This window comes from Embiotoca jacksoni, unplaced genomic scaffold, assembly GCF_022577435.1.
Source record: "Embiotoca jacksoni isolate LCO1_2020_lvr unplaced genomic scaffold, fEmbJac1.0.p SCAF_18, whole genome shotgun sequence".
NCBI lineage: Eukaryota > Metazoa > Chordata > Actinopteri > Embiotocidae > Embiotoca > Embiotoca jacksoni.
In genome coordinates, this window is record NW_027185318.1 from 2,508,573 (window position 1) to 2,528,095 (window position 19,523).

General features: G+C 42.8%; 2 protein-coding genes across 7 annotated transcripts; one reads left to right on the forward strand and one right to left on the reverse strand.

The window, feature by feature from the left end:
* Nucleotides 1–148: 148 nt before the first annotated feature.
* Nucleotides 149–2,963, reverse strand: LOC138199818 (KATNB1-like protein 1). 3 transcript variants are annotated; one of them, XM_069152039.1, is made up of 10 exons: nt 2,851–2,963; nt 2,070–2,182; nt 1,918–1,949; nt 1,562–1,832; nt 1,338–1,453; nt 1,193–1,243; nt 1,020–1,109; nt 801–905; nt 490–583; nt 149–395 (listed from the first exon to the last, which is right to left on the reverse strand). In XM_069152039.1, exons 2-10 carry the CDS (start codon nt 2,175–2,177, stop codon nt 363–365), a joined length of 900 nt encoding a protein of 299 aa, XP_069008140.1. In that variant the 5' UTR covers nt 2,178–2,182; nt 2,851–2,963; the 3' UTR covers nt 149–362. The 3 variants fall into 3 exon arrangements, with proteins under 3 accessions (XP_069008140.1, XP_069008142.1, XP_069008141.1); XM_069152041.1 differs by lacking the exon at nt 2,851–2,963 and adding an exon at nt 2,366–2,504; XM_069152040.1 differs by lacking the exon at nt 2,851–2,963 and adding an exon at nt 2,360–2,504.
* acp7 (acid phosphatase 7, tartrate resistant (putative)) lies at nt 2,529–13,626 on the forward strand. Of its 4 annotated transcripts, none has more exons than XM_069152035.1 (15): nt 2,529–2,660; nt 2,926–3,042; nt 3,507–3,627; nt 4,201–4,401; nt 4,492–4,674; nt 5,409–5,434; nt 6,274–6,371; nt 10,344–10,406; nt 11,175–11,289; nt 11,408–11,521; nt 12,188–12,254; nt 12,655–12,722; nt 12,817–12,888; nt 13,214–13,351; nt 13,436–13,626. In XM_069152035.1, exons 2-15 carry the CDS (start codon nt 3,040–3,042, stop codon nt 13,499–13,501), a joined length of 1,335 nt encoding a protein of 444 aa, XP_069008136.1. In that variant the 5' UTR covers nt 2,529–2,660; nt 2,926–3,039; the 3' UTR covers nt 13,502–13,626. The 4 variants fall into 4 exon arrangements, with proteins under 4 accessions (XP_069008136.1, XP_069008137.1, XP_069008138.1 ...); XM_069152036.1 differs by having other exon boundaries at nt 2,926–3,017; XM_069152037.1 differs by having other exon boundaries at nt 2,926–2,994.
* The last annotated feature ends 5,897 nt before the right edge of the window (nt 13,627–19,523 follow it).

A 19,523-nucleotide genomic window follows, 5' to 3' on the forward strand; every position in this document is an offset into this window, starting at 1 on the left:
GAGGCTGAAGTCCAGCTGAGTCGGCACCGCAGGGTCTCAGCTTCAATGTTTAAAGAGAATTAAAGCACAGTTTTAAGGAAACTGTGGTTTTAGTGTTTGCATCAGTAAAACAAAAATATATGAATCCTGTAGAAGCAAGAAGGGGCCATTTTTGTTGGAACAAATATTGATTTTAATACGAGCCACAAATGTAAACATTTAAAATACAAACATTATTAATCGTTGTTAATCTAAAAAGCACTCACTCAAAACAGCAGAAGCTACTATCTAAGATTTCTACAATGGATTATTTTATTTGTTTTATCTTGTTGGGGGGCTGTAAACAGATAAAGAGAAAGAAGTTATCTGGATCTTCAAAGCTGTCAAGTCAGTTGCGACAGGAAGGAATCAATGACCTGAGGAGGAAAAGCATGATTGTAAAACTGAGTAGTTTTCGTACGGTGCGAGAAAAAGTACAAAAGGTGGTAAATTCTTTACTTCAACACTGACCTGTGCAAACTCTCCTGCAGCGCCTGGAACAGACTTCAAGAGCGGTTCGTGGTGCCATAAGTCCGATAACTGCTGATTAAAAACTTGAAAATTTCTGAAATGAAGTTGAATAAAAGAAAAAGTTAAATAAATATTAAAACTACAGGAAAATTATAGCTATAACTAATAACTGCTTTATTTCATAGATAAAGAGTCAAAAGCGTTTCTCATTGAATTAGCACCGTTTTATGTTGTTGTCTGTGTACTAAATTATCTGCTGTTTTAACAACATACAATCTAAAGTATCACGAAGCTCATAAAACAACACTTACTTATCCAACAGAAAATTGGTTGATCCACCGTAGCCACTCGCTCTTAGTTCCTCCCACCATTTTTTCAAAACTGAGTTTATCCATTTTAAAGCAACAAAAAGATACCTGAGGATAAAAGTCAACCTGAAATTACTTCAATTTCAGTAATTATCCTGCTGCTGTCCAAATTGTCCATTCTTCTGTGTTTCAGTGTTCAATAATTAATTTGCATTGACTCACTCTTCATATGGACTGCTGAGGACTTTCTGAATTAAAGGAAAGAGGTCGACACAACAGCCAATCGTTATGCTGGGAGAATCTTCATCAATGCTGCAGAGAAAAATTAGATCATATCATCATTTACTTTATTGTCTGTCAGTGTTATTAAAATATTTGCAAAACACAAGGTTTACCATTTGCTTATCAGGGGGAGAAAATCAACAAACACACCCGTGTCTTGGATTCTGTGTACAAAAAAAAAAGGTGCTGAAACTAGACTTTAAAATTTCTATGAAACATACTGCACGGCACATTTGTTCCCGACAACATGGTACATACCTCAGAAAGTACGTCAACAACTCTCCAACATTTCTCTGCCACAGAGTTAAAGCCACTCTCAGTCTGAGATTTCTTCCAAAGAGCACATCGGTCATTGTAATGTGGTCCTTTGTGAGCTGAAAAAACATTGCTGGGTTCAGATAGTTTCATCTGCATATTATTTGTTTTTAAAACAGTAATACATAAAGCAACTGACGGGTGTAAAAAGGAGGTCTGTCTCTAACCTCAGCCAGTGTGCCGTCATCATGCGGTTCAGAACCAGTTACACCAGTCTTGTGGTTAATATTGAGTGGGAACTGCCAAGAGTCCATATCAAAAATATCCTGCTGCGTATCCTGCAAACATTTCATCTCATTTTCCTTGTTTGCAGCATCGCAAGTCCTCCCGGAGCCGAGCTGCTTCTTCCGAGCCACCGTCAGATGATGGGTCTTCCTCTTACTGGACACGACCCGCTTCACTCTGCCGTGGTTCTGGCTCGTGCGAATAACTGAATACCTGGATAGAGTAAAAGGTTTTTACATTCTGGGATAAACCGAACATGCAGTTGTTGTTATAAACACCCACAATTTGCGTGACCTACTTAATTTTGTTGTCATCGTTATCATAATCCACCTGCATATAAAAAAATTCAGAGAGCAGTGTGATTGCACAATTTATGAGCAGCAAAAAAAAAAAAAAATGTCTAGCATACAGAAATAGATCTAGTGTGTCAGAATGAACAACCCGGCTCACCTCTTCTGTGTTTCTGCCATGAGGATAGCTCACTCTGTATTGTGCTGCATCACAATGAAAGGCTTGTTCACGATCGTGTCTCTCCCCGTCTTCAGTGTCTGAGTCCATTAGATCTACAGAAGGAGAGAGGAAATGTCTGGTTAACAAACTAATGGACGTAATAAAAATAAACTCACACCTAATCTAAACATCACTTCACCCTTAAATCCAATAATGCACTGCATTATAATTACCAGCTTTTTCCTCATTAAATAGAATTGTGTCACCACAACATGAATAATACAACTTACACTCACACAACCAGTTACAACTGTCCACACAATCAGATCAGCATTTCCCTCCTAATCTATTGATCACAGCATTAATAAACAGCACTCTGTCTGCTGCTGCCTTGCAGGTTTGAACACCATCTCCCACAATCCTCCTGGGCATTGTTGTTCTTCTGTGCGATGACGTAAGTCGGAAACACTCTCTGGTCAAACACCTTCGCTTAGTTTACTCTCCTTAAAAGTTACTAATTTGACATTTTGCTAGCACATCCAGGACGGGAGGACGTTTGGAGACCCGCCAGGCAGTAACTTCAGATAAACTGTAAGTGTTGTCCAGAAACGAAATAAACGGCTTTCTCTTGTTTGTAACGTCATAACGCATCAGCTGTTAATTTAACCAAAAAAGGGTTGTTATTCAGAGCTGGTAAACCACGTGGTCTGGGAAATACTGGAGCAGAATAAAAGTTTAAAACACAAAGCCTGTCCTTTAGCGGTGTACTGGTCGCACTCACCTTGTTTTCCTCCCGCAAACAGAGATAATAGAGTTTAATAGAGTTTAACATCTCCTTCTTACTTTCTTCTTGTAGGCGGCTGCCAACGAGCAAACGTTACATACCGCCCGGTGTCGGAGGATAAAGGAGCTTATTCATGATGCAGTCGGTGCTCTCTGCCCCCTCTAGTGACTATTGACCTACTAATTCATGGTGCAATTTCTTTTTCTTTTTTTTTTCATTCGCTACAACCCTGATAATGCATTTATCTTGATCAGTGAAACATCAGCTGTTTGCTTTATTTATTTTTTTGCACGTTATTGATCTTCAGGCGAGCTGCTGCTTGCAGGTTAATCTCCTGTGTACCTGAATGCACAATGAAAAACAACATCAGCTGCTTTTATTGACACACCATCTGTTTCCCCACTTCTGCGCTGACTCTGCTGTTTTGGTTGTGCAGTTTCATCACTGGGGTTGTCTGCAGATTAACGGATGTGTACCTTCTCTCACCAGAGCAGAGTAAACTGGCACTGAAGTCTGGTTTCATAACAATGCTATTCATGTCGTGTGATTTTTTTTTTTAATGCCAACTGTTAAGATCATGTGATTTAAGTGACAAAAACTGTTCCCTTCTCTGTGTGTGTGTGGCTTCTTTAACCAATCTTTATTTCCTGCAGTCGAGTGCTGAAATGTCGCCTCTTCACGCTGCCTGCGCCTTGTTAAGCTTTGCACCCCTGGTGGTGCTCGGTGTTCCTCCTATTTGGACTCAACCGGAGCAGGTGCACCTCTCCTACGCAGGTAAGTGTTTGAACTGTTGTCATTTAAGGAGATTATTTCCCCCTCAGTGATACAAACAGGCGTCCAGGTCACGTGGCTTTTGCAGCTTCACACGTCTTTTGTACAAAACGGTGGCTCAAAGGACTGTTTTGAAATCTTCTGGCTTTGTTCTGCAGCTTTCCAACAAGTTGATGAAATTCATTTTAAGTAGCTTTGATGAAACTTGTTTTATCAACTGAAGCTGTACCTGTGCACGCTCCGTGTGGTATGCAGGTTAAAGGAGCTGCCATACAGATGTTCAGTGCAGCATAAGTACTCTTTTGTTCATTCTTTATGAAAGTGAAACATGTGTTAGTCATTTAATGAGTTGTTGTCTTGATGAAATAAGTACCTGGCCGGTCGCCAGCTTAGCTCAGCTTTAAGTAATATCTTTATAATATCACGCCAAGCGGCCAGATCAAAAGTACCATTCTTGGAAAGTCATCTTTTTCATGAGCATCTCCAGGTTTTTTATATTTGTATCGGTAAGCGAATCCAGTGGTTCTGTCAGATCAATCTACATCACATGTCCGACAACTGGGCTTTTCTTCACAGGAGTTCCTGGCTCCATGGTAGTAACCTGGACCACCTTCAATTGGACGGAGAGCGCGGTGGAGTACGGCCTTCTGGGAGGTCGTCTCTTCGAGCTGAGCGCCAGAGGTGAGGCTGCGCTGTTCGTGGACTCGGGAGACGAGAAGAGAAAGATGTTCATCCACAGAGTCACACTCAGCGACCTCAAACCTGCTGCTACTTATGGTGGGCGGAGCTTCTTATTGCTGACATTTGCTTTTGGCTTTTCTGACCGTCTCACCATAAAAACACATTTCTATTCTACGTTTTTCTCAGTGTACCACTGCGGCGGTGATGACGGCTGGAGCGAGGTGTTCTCCTTCACCGCTCTGAACGACAGCTCCAGTTTCAGTCCCAGATTTGCTCTGTACGGTGATCTGGGCAATGAGAACCCTCAATCTCTGGCTCGACTGCAAAAGGAGACCCAGCTCGGCATGTACGACGTCATCCTACACATAGGTAACCTGTATTATACATATATCATATTATTATCCTGCACTGTACAGGATTCCCACAGCTCATTTTCACATTTTCACGGAATCTCAGGGAATTTTTTTAAACTCTTTTCCAGACATGGAAAGTCAGAGGATTTGATCATTTGACTTAGATTGGGAACTCTAACTGTAAAAGCAGTTAAAGAGGCATTAAGTTTTATAAACAGGAGCCGAAGTCGTTAGTCATCGACAGGCACCTGGCACCGCTCGCAACAGATGATGTCAACAATCAACTCAAGTAGACTAGATGACTTCCAACAGAAATGTCAAATGAAGAAGTAATATATCATTTTAATTATAATGGTAATTTGGACAATAATATTTTTTGTCATTTGCAATATTTGCTTTTGAACAATATGGATTGGATTCCTGTCATTTTTCTTGCAATATCCATCAGCATGTATGGTGATGAGTGAATTCACAAGCAGCCAGTGACATCACTGAAACCATAAACTGTCGTTTACACTTTTTTTTTTTGTGCGTATTAAACAAACAATATATGACGTGTTACTTAGTGAGTTTTAGAGACTCGTGTTTAGCAAACAGGATACAGGAGAAAACAATGTCAAACTATTTCTTTAATTTCCCTCCTAGAATAACAGTCAAATAAAGCTTAACACTTAAAAATAATACAATTAATGTGAGTACTTATTGTTTTTATGTACAGTATTCTAATCCCGTGATGTTTTTGATTTACAGGGGACTTTGCCTACGATATGCATGAGGTACTTTAACCTTCTATCATGGTTAGATGTGACCAGCTCCAGTTTATATCACTGACAGCATATTTCTTTCATCAATACCTTATAGTCTTTAAACCACTCTGATATTCTACTTAATGCCACAATGACAGATGAGATAAGCCACGTTACCTTCTTAAAGCACACCGCTGTTTATTATCGAGGCACATAAAGGCTCTCGTTTGTGGTCGAGACATTCAGCTTATGATTAGAATTATTGTGAAATGCCTAAAGCCTGCGGTGAAAGATGAGAGTTCGGGTCATGTCGGCCAAATATTTCATGAATAAAAGTGGTGCTATTCAAGACCACACATCTTAAGTCCCTATTACATATTAGCTCCTCTGAAATCCTCCCAGCTGTCATCGTTGATATTTAGCCGACATAACCTTTCTTGAATGCCAATATCGTTTTCTCTTAAATGAGTTCCTACGTTATTGATGCATTTTTTTTCTTTTTTTTTTTAATATGGAGAGAAATGATAAATGCGATCAGCAGACTTCTGCAAAAATTAATAACCATAATTCTTCCATGGTGTGTTTTCAAGATGGAATGTGCAAGCACATCCTGCGGCTTCACTGATATTATAAATAGAAAAACAGAGAAAGGGAGTCTTGTCTGAAAGGTCATTAATGGTTGTGGCAGGTAAAAGCCATCAGAACAGCAGTGAACCAGAGATTGCTTCTAAAAACTGGACTGGAAACTTTCTAAGTTCTGAAATTCATTTGGCTGAATATCAGTTTATGGAGGAAAAAAAAACAAAACGTTAATGTGTAACGGGAAAGTCTTTTGCGTCATGTTTAATGGCTGGCTGGTGCTGTTCCAGGACAATGCCAGGATTGGAGATGAGTTCATGAGGCAGATCCAGTCCATAGCGGCCTACGTGCCCTACATGACCTGTCCGGGCAACCACGAAGCTTCATAGTAGGTGGAATTCAAATATGCGTCTCTGCTGTTACTGTAAACTTCAAACGTGTCTCCAAACAGGAACATCCAGTGAAGTGAGTCTGCTTTCTGTCTATATTCTGCTTGTGACTCTGTTTTCCTGTTTCTGTACATTTGCACTACATTCCTCTCAGGTCACGGAGGCAGAAGTGTAATTAATGGGTTTTGGGCACAAAAAAAAAAAAAAAAAAAAGCAGTGCATGCTGTATATCATATTGGTGAGACAGGCTCGCCTTGTCAGCCGCAGTTTTTCCGCTACAGAGAACACACTTTGTTCTGCTGAAAAACTCTTCACTGAACCATTTTGAACAGATGGGAGCTATTTTGGTCTCTAAAGGTTGGAGCAGCATCAGGAACCACCAACATCTAAACAAGGCAACGCTCTCCAAAACAAACATTTATCTGACAGGCAGTCATCAGCTCAATATCTGTTTTTCAGTTCCCCGTGATGACCCGTGGTGGTGGGAAGTCTGTCTGCATTTTGACTCATTATCTCTAAATGTGTTGTTCACATTTAAGCCTTGGAAAACGTTCTGGATGAAAAAACAAAGACAGCGAGCATAAAATACTGCAGAATATTGATAGCAAACTCCATATATTTGGGCTTTTGACTGTTGGTCGATGAAACCAAGTAAAAAAAAAACATTTTTAGAGAAAACGATCAAAAAGATATTCTGCAGATTAACTGATGATGAAAATGTCTGCACAAATTATAGCAGCCTGTAGTGCAAAAGTACCATAAACTATACAAAAGTGGCTTCCGGGTTTAAGAAATGAGGTGCCATAAGCTGCAATACCACCGAGTGCCACTAGAGGTCAGCTACAAAAAGCATCCGACTCCATAGAATCCCATTCAACTTCTCTCATGAATTAAAAAGTCTCTACTTTTTTCCCACAAATTATTTTGGTGTTGTTAGTTAAAGTCACTCTTTCTTGTTAGTTTTCTGGCAGTTTGTCTGAAAATAATCCCATAATTTGTTTTTGTCTGTTTGATTGACAGGCCTGTGAGGTAGTCAGGTTGCGGGATGTAGTATGTAACCAACAGCTGCTTGAACTGCACACATAGTGATTTCTGCATAGATACTAATGACTTATAGTGCACACTTGTAGCTTAAATATGATCCGACAACTCTGCCTCATTAAACTGAAGACAATAATCAGCTGTTTATGTTTTTACAAACCTCAAACTGATAAAACGTGCCATTGTCTACACAGTAGTTTGGTATATTATGTTGTTTTCAGCACATTTCAAAATAAATTACAAACTCAGCTCAATGTTAAAGAGGATGTGAGACCTTCAGCGGCGTTTGTGTGATTTCCATCTCCAAGATCAACTGTGAATGCATCCTAAAGTCCGAGCACATCTGCTGTCGTTAGCTGTGTGTGTTGTGCCTTTTGAACCATTGATCGTGCACCATAATATTTACTTGCGGCTGCTTTACTGGGACGCCGCTCACCCGGCTTCGCCATGTGCATCGTGACGACTGCCTGGTCTTTATTAAGGAGCTGCTAACAGTAGTCTCTTTTTCTTGGCGCCGCGTCCTGACACAAGAACCTGATATCAAGCACCAGCTCGCTGCGTTACATAACCAGAAATGCAGCTCTTCTTACCCTCTCCTATACCTAAATGTGTGTTTTGTTCTGCGGTGTTGTTCAAAGTCCAAATATTCCCAGCAGCTGGCCCCTCTTCTCTTCCTCATTTTCTGTCGCGCTCTCTCTCACTGTACTTCTCTGTTCCTCTCTGTTTCCAACCTCAAAACCTAATGGGTAGAAGGCAGTTGAAACAAGGCTGACCGCAAAAGTTTTCAGTCAGCATTCCAGCAGGATGAGAACAGCGTGTCCACAGAAGATGCTAAGGCCCCAATCAAGACTGTCTTTGTTCACCGAGCACAGCATATGGTTCATCAGACCTCTCGGAGGGAAGGGTAATAACGGTCGCCGTTTGAAACGATGTCCAGTGATGGGCGTTATGGATACGCTTCCTGAAGACTACAGCTGACTCCTCCAGTTTGTCCTCACTGCCCTGATGGAGCTCATCAGATGATGAAAGGGAGGATTTAAAGAGGAGGGAAACTTTTGTTGCGCCAGTTTAAGTTCACATTGAATTTAACATCCACCAGATTTCTATCTCAACTTTATCTTAACAGAAAAGCAAACACATGGAAACAGGCATGCTTTGGGTTAGAGAGAGTGACTTGCGTGTTACGCTGGCGTCCTGTAGTGCACATTAATGAAACAAATATAAGCTTAACGTATTTGTACTCCATCAGATTTTCCACTGCTCATCTAGAGACCTTAAAGCTTGCGGTTGATTTTGTTCCTACAGGATAATATTTTTCCTCGGGGTGCACATATCACTGTTATGTTGCTGTTTGGATTCTCAGAGAGTATGTGTATTATTACACTGATTAAGAATTGATTGTTTATTTCTACTAACTAGATAGTACAGGGCCAGATTGCTCTGAATGTTCGCTGTTACCTTCTTTTAGCCACAAGATGGAGGTATGAACCCGTGTTATGACTGTTCCTGGTTCAGTGCCACATTAAAACCCACAGAAACTGCTGGCCTCATTAAAGATCTCTTCATTTGTTCTAAATGTCTCTGTGAGTCTCGTTTTGTGACCCTACTCCTGACCTTTGACCTGTGACCCCTGCTGTTCTCTTTTCCCCTTAACCCTACATTAAGCCAGTGCGTGCAGTGATCTTAAATGCCCCACTCTACTCGGGCTGCTGTCAGAGATATTACCCCCCCCCCCCTCCCATCCCCTTTACGTAAGATAAGAAAACAGTCACTCCCATCACCTCGCCTAAGTTAATAGCCCGTTGAGAAGATTGGCTCCTGCTTTCATGCTGAAATTAAAAAGTGTTAAAAGAGACTGGGGGATTGGAGTCGGGTGGAGTTTCCCATGAAAGAGTTTTTCCCTTTTAGCACGGTGGACCTACTGTAATATCAATAATATACTGTAATACTTTAATATCGGCAGACCGCTGGTTTGATGTGGATGTTGTGCGTTTCTAACTGCTCCTCAGTTTTCAGTGAGAATTGTTTCAGGATGTGTCTGTGTTTCATGTAGTGTGGTGCACTTACAGTAAGTGTGCAGCGGTGGACTGATCACTGCGAGCATCCTGCTATATGTGGATCAATAAGAACCGCCGTGACTCAAAAGCTGAAACCGCTGTGAAGAGCCTCGGGATGCGATTCCTCTAATGACTGCTGGATCTCAAATTATAGTCTTCTTTTAACGGGATGTCATGGTTTTAGGAGGGGTGTATTTAGAGGCATGTTTTCTTGATTGACAGATGTAGCACACTCAGCCATGATGGCTCCTCCCGTCACTTGCTTATATCCCATCTCGGCTCCACCCGGGCTCCCCCGTGTTGCCCAAATTTTGATTATCTGGCTCCAGTAACTGACCATGATTCTAAGCTTCAGAATATCCCATCACAGACCTATAGGATGATGTCACAGAGGCTACATCTATGAAGCCTTTAATTTAGAGAAGCAGCCACCGATGGCCTGCATATAGCAGCGTGGATGGTTTCTCTAAATTTCAAAGACCGGCTACGGGGGGTTTTTTTTGGAGCTGAAAGCAGATGCCACCACCACAGGTTGATGGTCGTTTTTGCCCAATGATCTTCCACCCTGAGTTTTTTTTTTTTTTTTTTACCGAGTTGAAATAACAACTGAAAATGTGAATACAACAAAAGAATAGCAGCACGTTTAAGCAGTTATTTTGGGAACTACTGGTTCTTTGCATTTTCGAGAAAGCTTGGAATTATCTTAAATGTAATCTGAATGGATTGCAGTTTTTGGAGTTGTGGTGTCGGCACCACATACTAAGAGAAAGCAGCAGTTTGCGGTGCTAATTGCAGTTTTTTAGACATTCAAAGAATGCAGATTGTATGACCAGTCCACCTAATTACATTTCTCACCATCTTGTTTGTTCACAGCAACTTCTCCAACTACAGGAATCGCTTCAGCATGCCAGGCCAGACTGAGAGCCTCTGGTACAGGTAACGGACTTTGTTGTGTTTAAGCAGGTGACAGAAGCGAATACAGTAGACTGGAGGTGGATGCTAGCACAGCACCAGCAAAGAGAAATTCTTTCCTTTCCAGCAGGACCTCATGTGAAGTATCATGTGAAAGTGTACCAAACCTCCTGCCGTGTTTCAGTTAGCATTAATGAGCCGCAAGAGTCGGCAGAGCAAACTCGGGCTCGTCTCTCTTAGTTTAAACTTGCCTCTCCTATCTCAAAGACACTGAAACTACACAAAGGAGCTACACATCTTATTGCTTAGTGACTCATTGCCCACTACGGACCTCCTCCGCTCAGACAGTAAGATAATACGCTGCTCGACCACAGGCCAGCTGCCCGCTCTCCGTGGACCTGTAGGAGATGCAGACATGACTGTTGGCCGAGAGCCCGAAACTCCCGTGCACGGTTTGGAACCAGCGGAGGCAGAAAGGAACACTGCAAAGGCAATTTAGTGCTACTGGAAACTGTTCAGTTCATAACATGCAGCACCAATGTACGGTGCACACGCCGCGCCATTAACCCTGCCGCACCAACATGGAAGCAGTCGCAGGGCAGCGCGGCCTTTTAGACTTTATTGCGTTTAACAGCAACATGCCAGCGACAAATCGTCGTCTGGGTTTTTGGGAGTATTTTTCACACTATGTGGAGTTTATAGGGAGGCCTGTTCCTGCTTATCGAATGACTTTCAGCATGCTTCCTCTACTGGGTCAACGCTGTGTATCATTTTAACGATATGTGTCTGCAGCTGGAACCTGGGGTCAGCGCACATCATCTCTCTTTCCACTGAGGTTTATTTCTATCTTGAATTTGGCCTGGAGCTCCTCTTCAAGCAGTACGAGTGGCTGAAGAAGGACCTGGAGGTCAGTGACGCCTAAATGCTCTCTTCCTGTTCCCTTCTCTTACAAATAAATATTTGCATCACCTCCATCTCTCTGTTTTAACGTGGCACACGTGTGGGTCCACTTACTGCTGACTTAGGAGGCCAACAAGCCTGAGAACAGAGCAGTGCGTCCGTGGATCATCACCATGGGACACCGACCCATGTACTGCTCCGATGACGACCAGGACGACTGCACCACGTTTGACTCCCTTGTATGTACGAGTCCGATCGATTCATTTACACGCTTTGCCCAAAGTGCAAGTGTTACTGATTCCTTCGTAGAGATGTAAAGAGCACGTGATAAAGTTTCAAATGTGTATTTTAATAGATTCTGTTAATGTGAAGTAAGTCGGTAAGTAAAGGACATTTTATAATCAAAGCGTCATTATTAACATTTTCCTAATGCTATGTGTGTGTGATTTAAAAAAAAAAAAAAAGAAAAAGAAATCTTGTTAACCAAGAGAAATTATACTATTACCTTAATTGTTTTAAAAGCAGCCAATGTTAATTGTGTTCCTGGTTATGTAAAGAACAGCACATCTGCATTGTTCAAGGTTTTATTTGATCAGATTAAGTCATTTGTAGGGTTTATTTTTGCTGTGTTGCTTGACACTTAAATTGCCCGTGGTAGCAGACGCATGTTGCCGGACAGCCAGTCCACATCACAACCCATAAGCACGTTGAGTATGGTGCGCTGTCATAATCACTGTAATTTGGGATGTTAGTTTCCACTTGGACTTGCTTCTCTCAGCAGTTGGCACCGTTAGGAGTGAGGCTGGCATGAGCGTGATGTACCAGGTAGTGTTTCACGGAGCAGGTAGTGTTTCGGACGTTAATGCCAGTTCACACTGTCATTATCCCCCTCTGTTATATCTCAGGTCCGGCTGGGGAGGAACGACACCAAACCGCCAGCTCCTGGTTTAGAGGATCTATTTTACCTCTACGGTATGCAGCTGTGTGCTACTAATGGCGGTTTAAGCTCACAAATGTTCACACTCTGACAGGCCTCGTCGCAGCAGTTGCAGAAAGCAGAGTAATCCAAACATCCTTTATTAAAACAGCAGGCCTGCAGTCTGGCTGTCACACCAGCTGACCCTTTTCAAATGTTTTTTTTTTCTGCTACATTCCTTTGACTTTTGTTTGTTGCATTAAATGATTTAACGTGTGGTGAAAATTTTGGTCGCTCTGATCTAAAGCGTTTGATGATTGTGGGAAAATCGCCAAATGAAATCGTCACAGGATCTGAGAAACTTTAGATCACACTACAAAGCGGTTTTAATTGAGCTGTTTGTGTGGTCATTTTTTTTCTATGGAAGTTTGCTAACTCATCAAATGTCTTTGACAGGAGTTGATGTGGAGTTGTGGGCTCATGAGCACACATATGAGAGACTTTGGCCCGTCTACGGTGACAAGGTCAGTTGTCTTCTTAATTCACAACATTTTCTTATCTTTATAGTCTCCTGTTAGGCTTCAGTGAACCGCGCTCACTGTGCTTTACTCCTTATAGGTGCACAATGGGAGCACAGAGCATCCCTATGTGAACCCCAAGGCTCCAGTGCACATTATCGCAGGCTCTGCTGTAAGTACCTTCACATCACTGTGCCACTGTCAGCCTTTCTCCAAATAGAGCAACGCGTGAATTGACAGTAAGAGCAACAAAAACACTGTATTGTACACAGGTCTGTCTGTGCAGCAGCTGCTTTGCCACTTAAGTTTGGTACCAGCTGTTCTTCTGGTTAAGTGTTTTCTGATGTGGTGGTGAGCAGCGCAGGGCATGCTTTGTCATCCGACCACAGAGGGATTCGTCATCAGCCGGTCTCACGCCGAAGTGCAGCCTCGGTTGTAAATGTCAAACACGGCTCTGAGGACAGAGCAGAGTAAAATCTCTGTTGTGTCTCGTGCAGGGCTGCAGAGAGAAGACCGACCGGTTCAATCCAAACCCCAAAGAGTGGAGCGCTTTCCGCAGCACAGACTACGGCTACAGCCGCATGCAAGTCCTCAACTCCACCCACCTGTACCTGGAGCAGGTCTCTGATGACCAGGTGAGCACACACACCAAGGAACGTACGAGCAAAGCACAAAAACTATCACTCAAATAATAACGGAGACTTTTCTGTGTATTGCAGTATGGGAAGGTGATTGACAGCATTTGGGTGGTGAAAGAAAAGCACGGCTTCTCTGCCTGGCTGTGAAGACTGACATCCTTAAAAAAAACACCATCTGCTCACAAAAATGCACTTTGAGCTTCAAACAAACACTTTGTTCATCAATTATGCCGTAATAATGAAATTATTATTATTCTTGATTTTTCAGTGAATATTTTTATAGCTACTGTTCTTTTTCCAAATGTAAGACCAACATGATAATTTTCTGCTGTAAATGTATATGGCATATCTGTAATTTGCTGAAACTTTACAATGTTTATGAATAGCGCATCAAAAATTATTTTGCTTTTGAAAAAACAAAAAAAATCATTTTTTGATTTTCTCACTATAATTCATCAGCGTGGTCAGACTTCAGCTGTTTTAGTTTTACTTTTAATCAGCAGGTAGGTGGAGGTATCTTATTTGCTGCCTGAATAATCAATTGACAACAGGCATAAACATTATGAGTCTGGCAGACAGCCGGCTCCTTTCCTCCACAACATATTTTTCATTTCAAAAACCTGCAAATACACTTAGAGAGATCAGGTCTCTGCTCTGTCACACGACAGGTTCTCCTTTGGCTAATCCGATCAGGATATTGGAACATTATTTCATTGTCCATCTGTGTGGCCGTTGGAATCGCAGACACAAAGATGCATGGAAGTCTTCTCCTGCACAAAAGCACCGTTACGTGACTCGGGATGCTTGTGGTTTAGGCACAAGCACGGTAAGACAAGGAGTGTTTCTCAGGCAATGAATCTTCCAACTCTGGTGGTATTAATTCCTAATAGCATCATGCTGCCTCATGATGAATAATGGCAGACAACCAGCACGGATCTACACGTGTTTGTGTTTTGAGCTGTCAAGCTGTCTGGTAGCACCCGAGTGCAATAATCCCGCTGCATAATTGCCACAACATTGTCTACGTACACAAAATAAATGATCCGTTAAAACTGCACACTTGAGTTAACATACAGCAACTTACTTGGCAGACATTTTTATCCAAAACACATGTGATACTATGGAATAATATACTGTATGTGGAAACACTGCACAAAGGGCCATTTTTCAACCAAATGAACGCTCAAAGACGCGAAGACAAACACCGTATGGCGGCTCGCTTGGTCAAGAAGTGTCAAAACAAGTTAGCCACGTGAAGCGGAGAGCTTCTTGTAGTCGAGTGTCGGTAGCATGTCTGCAACCTTAGCCGCGGATTTGTTGAACTTCTCTCTGATGTCGACGTCCTGCGGTGCAGCCGTGTCTGGCAGAAGGAAAAAGACACAAGCGAACAGTGATCACACCTCACGCTCGCTGCCGCTCACACACGCTCTCGTGACTGTAGAAGTATCTTTGTCGAGATGGCCCAGCACCACTGAGTCCCTGACCTTTGACCCGCTCATGCCGTCCTCGGTATATTGTCGTTCCCCACTGAGCGAGAGACGTGAGGAAGAGGAGGCGCTGAGCTGCACAGACCGGTGGGAAGCTGCAGAGGCGATTACGTGATGCCAGATTGTAGTATATGTTTACAATTGTTGGTGACCATATTTATGGTCCAGGAAAGCTTGGCTTGTTTTCCAGTCGGTCATCTTTGTACAATGTACGGTGTGAAAATGGATGGACGGAAAGTTCTCGCCTTAAATAATGAGCGTGTCCTGCGGCGTACACGTTTTCCTCTTCATTCACTTCATGTGATTTCCTTAAACGAGAGGGAAAAAAAACATTGATTGCAATCCAGGAAAAAAAAAAAAAAAAAAAAAGAGCAAGGAGGAAAATAACATGTCACTTCATATCGCATGCTCTCCGTTGAAGTATGATGTGTTTATTACCGCCTGTGATGGAGGCACAGCAGGTTGTGGTGTCGTGGTTAACGGCCTTTTGTTGACAAAAATGTATTCTTGCCTTGAAAAGATTTTCTTGCACTTCCTCGCTGATCAAAAGCTTTGTTAGTTATCAGATTCGTCAGTTTGCTTCAACAAAACTCACTTGGAGAAATTGTGTTTTTTATCCTGCCTCTCACTGACCAATAGATGTATTGCAAACAGCAGTGGAGGAGCTCAAGAAGCTATGTACTACATTTGACTGGAATTTGCCCTGAAACTTAGTTGGAGTTCATTGCAAGTTGATGACCAAGTAAAACAGGACATGCAGTCTGGTGAGACTGTTAACTTTCCCAAGATCCTGACGCGACCACAGAGCTTTTCCACTTAGCATAACTTCATCACTGCAGGCTAATTTGTGTTGACACATCAACAGCTATTTATCCTCCCCCAAGCTTATGGCTGAGTAAACCCGAAAAGTAAAGAGCTCTCTTTGGACCACATGTGAGATTGGGAAGCAGATGTCTCTTTTTCTACATCAAACAACCATGAAGCCTCTTAATAAGACCGCTATATTTTCTTCAGTTAACATCTCTAATGGCTCTCAAACTCAACAACAATCTCCATCAGGACACACCAGAGGGCTTCTGTGTGGTATTTCTCTCCCCGGGTGATCAAGGGGCGGCTCTTGATCGCAGGGTTAAGCCCAAGAGAATGGGGACATTTGTAGTGAATTCAAGGCCCACAGACTCTGAATCTTGGGGATATTTCAATAATCCAGAAGCTCGGTTCTCGTCCAGAACCAAAGCGCCGCTATTAAGCAGCCTCAGACCACCACCATAACAAAACAGCCAAGTAACAGTCTGCCCCGGGCACATCACAGCACTTACCATGATTCTACTTTCAGCATCAACACCGCAGCGACTTACAGGCCTTCACAATACAGCATCAACAGAAACGCAGCACGTGAACACAGTAAATCTGACGTGACGGGGCCCACGCTGAAAGTTTTGTTTTTATACTCGCACAAAAATATTCTACATGTTCTCTCCAAAAGAAAAAAATGTAGATAAATAAAAGGGAATTAGATCAGACTGGGCATTTGATGTGAGATTGGAGATATGGGAGGCAGGCCTCCTGGGTGGAAATAATGTTGAAATATTCACTGATAAGTCAGCTTTGGGAGCCAAACAGCAGAGCCTCATCTCTTAAACGTAAACTACCGTTAATGATTATTTAACGTTTCTTTGGAGTTCTGACCGTAAGCACTTAAAAAAAAAAAGGCAACTCATCACCGGCACTGCTTCCTCGTCCATCCTGGTTAGTAATGTCGCAATTAATCAGGAAACCATTTGGATAACTGCTCGTGTTTAACCAAGCAAGAACTCTAGTTTGTATAGAGCCCATCATCAACATCCTCCAATTTACCAGTGAAAAGGCCGGGCCCCAAATTTCTTGTCTCCTCCTATCGTCTCATGTTCAGGTCATCAGTCTTTCCCACTGAGCAGAAAAAAAGTTCAGGATAAGCAGGTCATGTTGTTCTGCATACAGACAAGGTTGTTTCGTGAAAGGTATGGCAGGCCAACCTGAGACTCCTCTCAGTCTGCAGGAAGTGCGAGCTCTGTGCCAGAGGGCAGAGATTCAACTCATTAACTTTGAGCCTCAACACTTGAGGGGCCTTGAGAGCTGAGCGACAACGGGGGTATGCTACCAAATTGGGCTGCTGTTGGCATGCAGCACTGGGGCATGTCACTCGGTTCAAGAAGTCTGTGTTAGGGTCTGTTAAATCCCCAGAAAATTCTCATTCAGCAGCCTGCATAGTTTGAGGTAGCTAGATTCGCTAAGCCTGCTCTGTCGACAATATGACGTGAGACTTCTTGCCAGTGAGTGACTGCGAAGAAAGCCTCGCTGTGCTGAAATGAGCAAGATAATGCACTGTGGCATCCAGGCATCCAGTATTTCCTAAAGAGACCTGTTTATGTTTTGGGTTTCTTTATCACCTGTCACGTTGTCAACCTGATCTGAGATCACACCTACCCTTCGTTGCATTCCTTGTCGGTATAGCACCCACGGCTCAAGACGTTTACCCTCGTCCGCCAAGTCGAGAGACGAGGACTCATTTACCTACTGCATGCTTTCTGAAACCCCGTCATGCCTGGCTGGTTAAGACAAATTGCACGACATAGCTGTCTTCTCTGTCAGGCTGGCGGTGCTGACCAGCCGCTCTCACAGAAAGCAGCAGGCTGTTGAGAACAATGCTCGGCTCATTATGCCGATCCTGTGTCCTAAATGTTGCGCATGCCAGGCAGTCTGTCTGTCGCCTTTAACTTTTGGTTACTGTTGTGTTCTCACACTTTGCTCCAAATATCAGTGAGGCCTTTCGTTGTAGGAACTCTTGCTAACAATGTCATGTACTTGTTGATCCCTGTTCACTGTCCGATCTGCACTTACTGCAGCGTACAGGCCGTGTTGAGGTGAATGGCATACCTTTCTCTCTCTTCAGGTACAAAGCCATCACTTTGTCAGTACCGGAGATCTGAACTCCGGCAAAGAAAAGGTCAGTGGATGGTTTACATGTCCTGTGTTTCACGGGAATGGTAACTCGAGAACTCCTTCAAAGCTCTGGTTTTAAAACCATTCAGATAGGAATGAGGTGATTAAAGTCCATAATGGATTTTGCACTCAAAACTAAACTCTTACCTGAGGTCTCTTTAAGTATTCTCAACCTACCAGGCACGTGCAGAGGCCATACTTCACACTTCTCACATCGGGAAACAAATAGAGGGGTGGAAACCGCAAGAACACATGCCTGCTGCTACTACTTGACACGACAATCACCCAGTAGTAAGCAATCCCAGCAGTGCCCAAAGGAAATCATTTAGCTCTGTAAGAGTGTTATGACAAGGGCATAACAGGACTCTAGACTTGAGTCGATATTTTCAACACGTTATTTCCCTCGGGGAGCTCATGCAGGTTCTTTGGGAACTCGCGATGCTGTTGGCGGGGCAGCGAGCAGTGATGGATCTTTTAGCACTCGGCAAAAAGACAACGAGGTCTCAGAAACCAGTCAAAACTGCTCTTGTCTTTTACACCACAGGTGAGCCTGGACTATTTTCTCATCTCAAGTTCATGTGTCAACAGGGCACACCTCTGCTGGTTTGGAGGGCAGCATGTGAACACTCACATGTCCTCAGACTTAGGCGTGCCCTGTGTGGCTTTAGTTTTGGCTGATACATTGGCCAAAAATGGGTTAAGAATATAAATATAAGTGTGTGTTTGGGAAGAGCGGTGTGTGTAACTGAGCGAGGGATGAAATAGAAAAGGATGCAGCAGCTGTCTCTGTCCTCAAAGCCACGTTTCAGGCTGTAAAGGTAATCATCTTGGGGAGACGGTATCCAGTGTTGTTTTTGAAAGAGTGATCGCACTAGACTGTCCTAGTGATGGGGAGGTGGTTTTCGATGTTTACGGAGAGCTCAGAGATCCAAATGAATGGGCAATGTACGTTGGTCTTCCATGTACCTCAAATAAAAGCCTCCTTCTCACCACCCTGTTTGGATGTGGAGCGAGTGACTGGCTCACTGCTAAAACACAGATATCTCAAATCACACAACACAAAGTATTCAGAGAATCTTTCCAGCAGTAGCAGGTGGTTTTGCCATGAGAGAACATTGATGTCCTTAGGTCTGTTGAGATGCTACAGTTGGACTCAGACAGGCAGGTATGTTCCCTGTCTAGACGTATGAGGATATCTTACGTCTCTATATGTAGGCCATCTGGAGGAATCTGGCTTAATATTTTGGACTAAACTCTGGATTCAGCCTTGAATGGACTGCCATGAAATGTCATTCATGGTCCCCAGAGGATGAGGCCCATTGACTTTAGTAATCCCCTGAATTTTTATTTGTCACGACCAGAGGGTCACAGTTTCTTCCTTTTTCGTAAGTTTATTGGACGGATTCTCACTAATTCATTCATGGTCTCCAGAGGATGAAGCCTAATGGCCCCTTGACTCCATCTCAAGTGCCATCATGGCCTTTAGTGGAATGTCATGGCAACTACTGGATTGACTGCTATCAAGTTTTAAACATATATTTATTTTCTGTTTTAGATAGATTGTAAGCAGTTTGGCGATCCCTCAACCTTTCATAAAGCACCATGATCAGGTTGATTTAAAAAAAAAAAAAAAAAAAAAAAAAAAAAAATCTAATTTTGAGTAAATATTAGCAAAACATTGTCATTATTCTCGGCTGTAC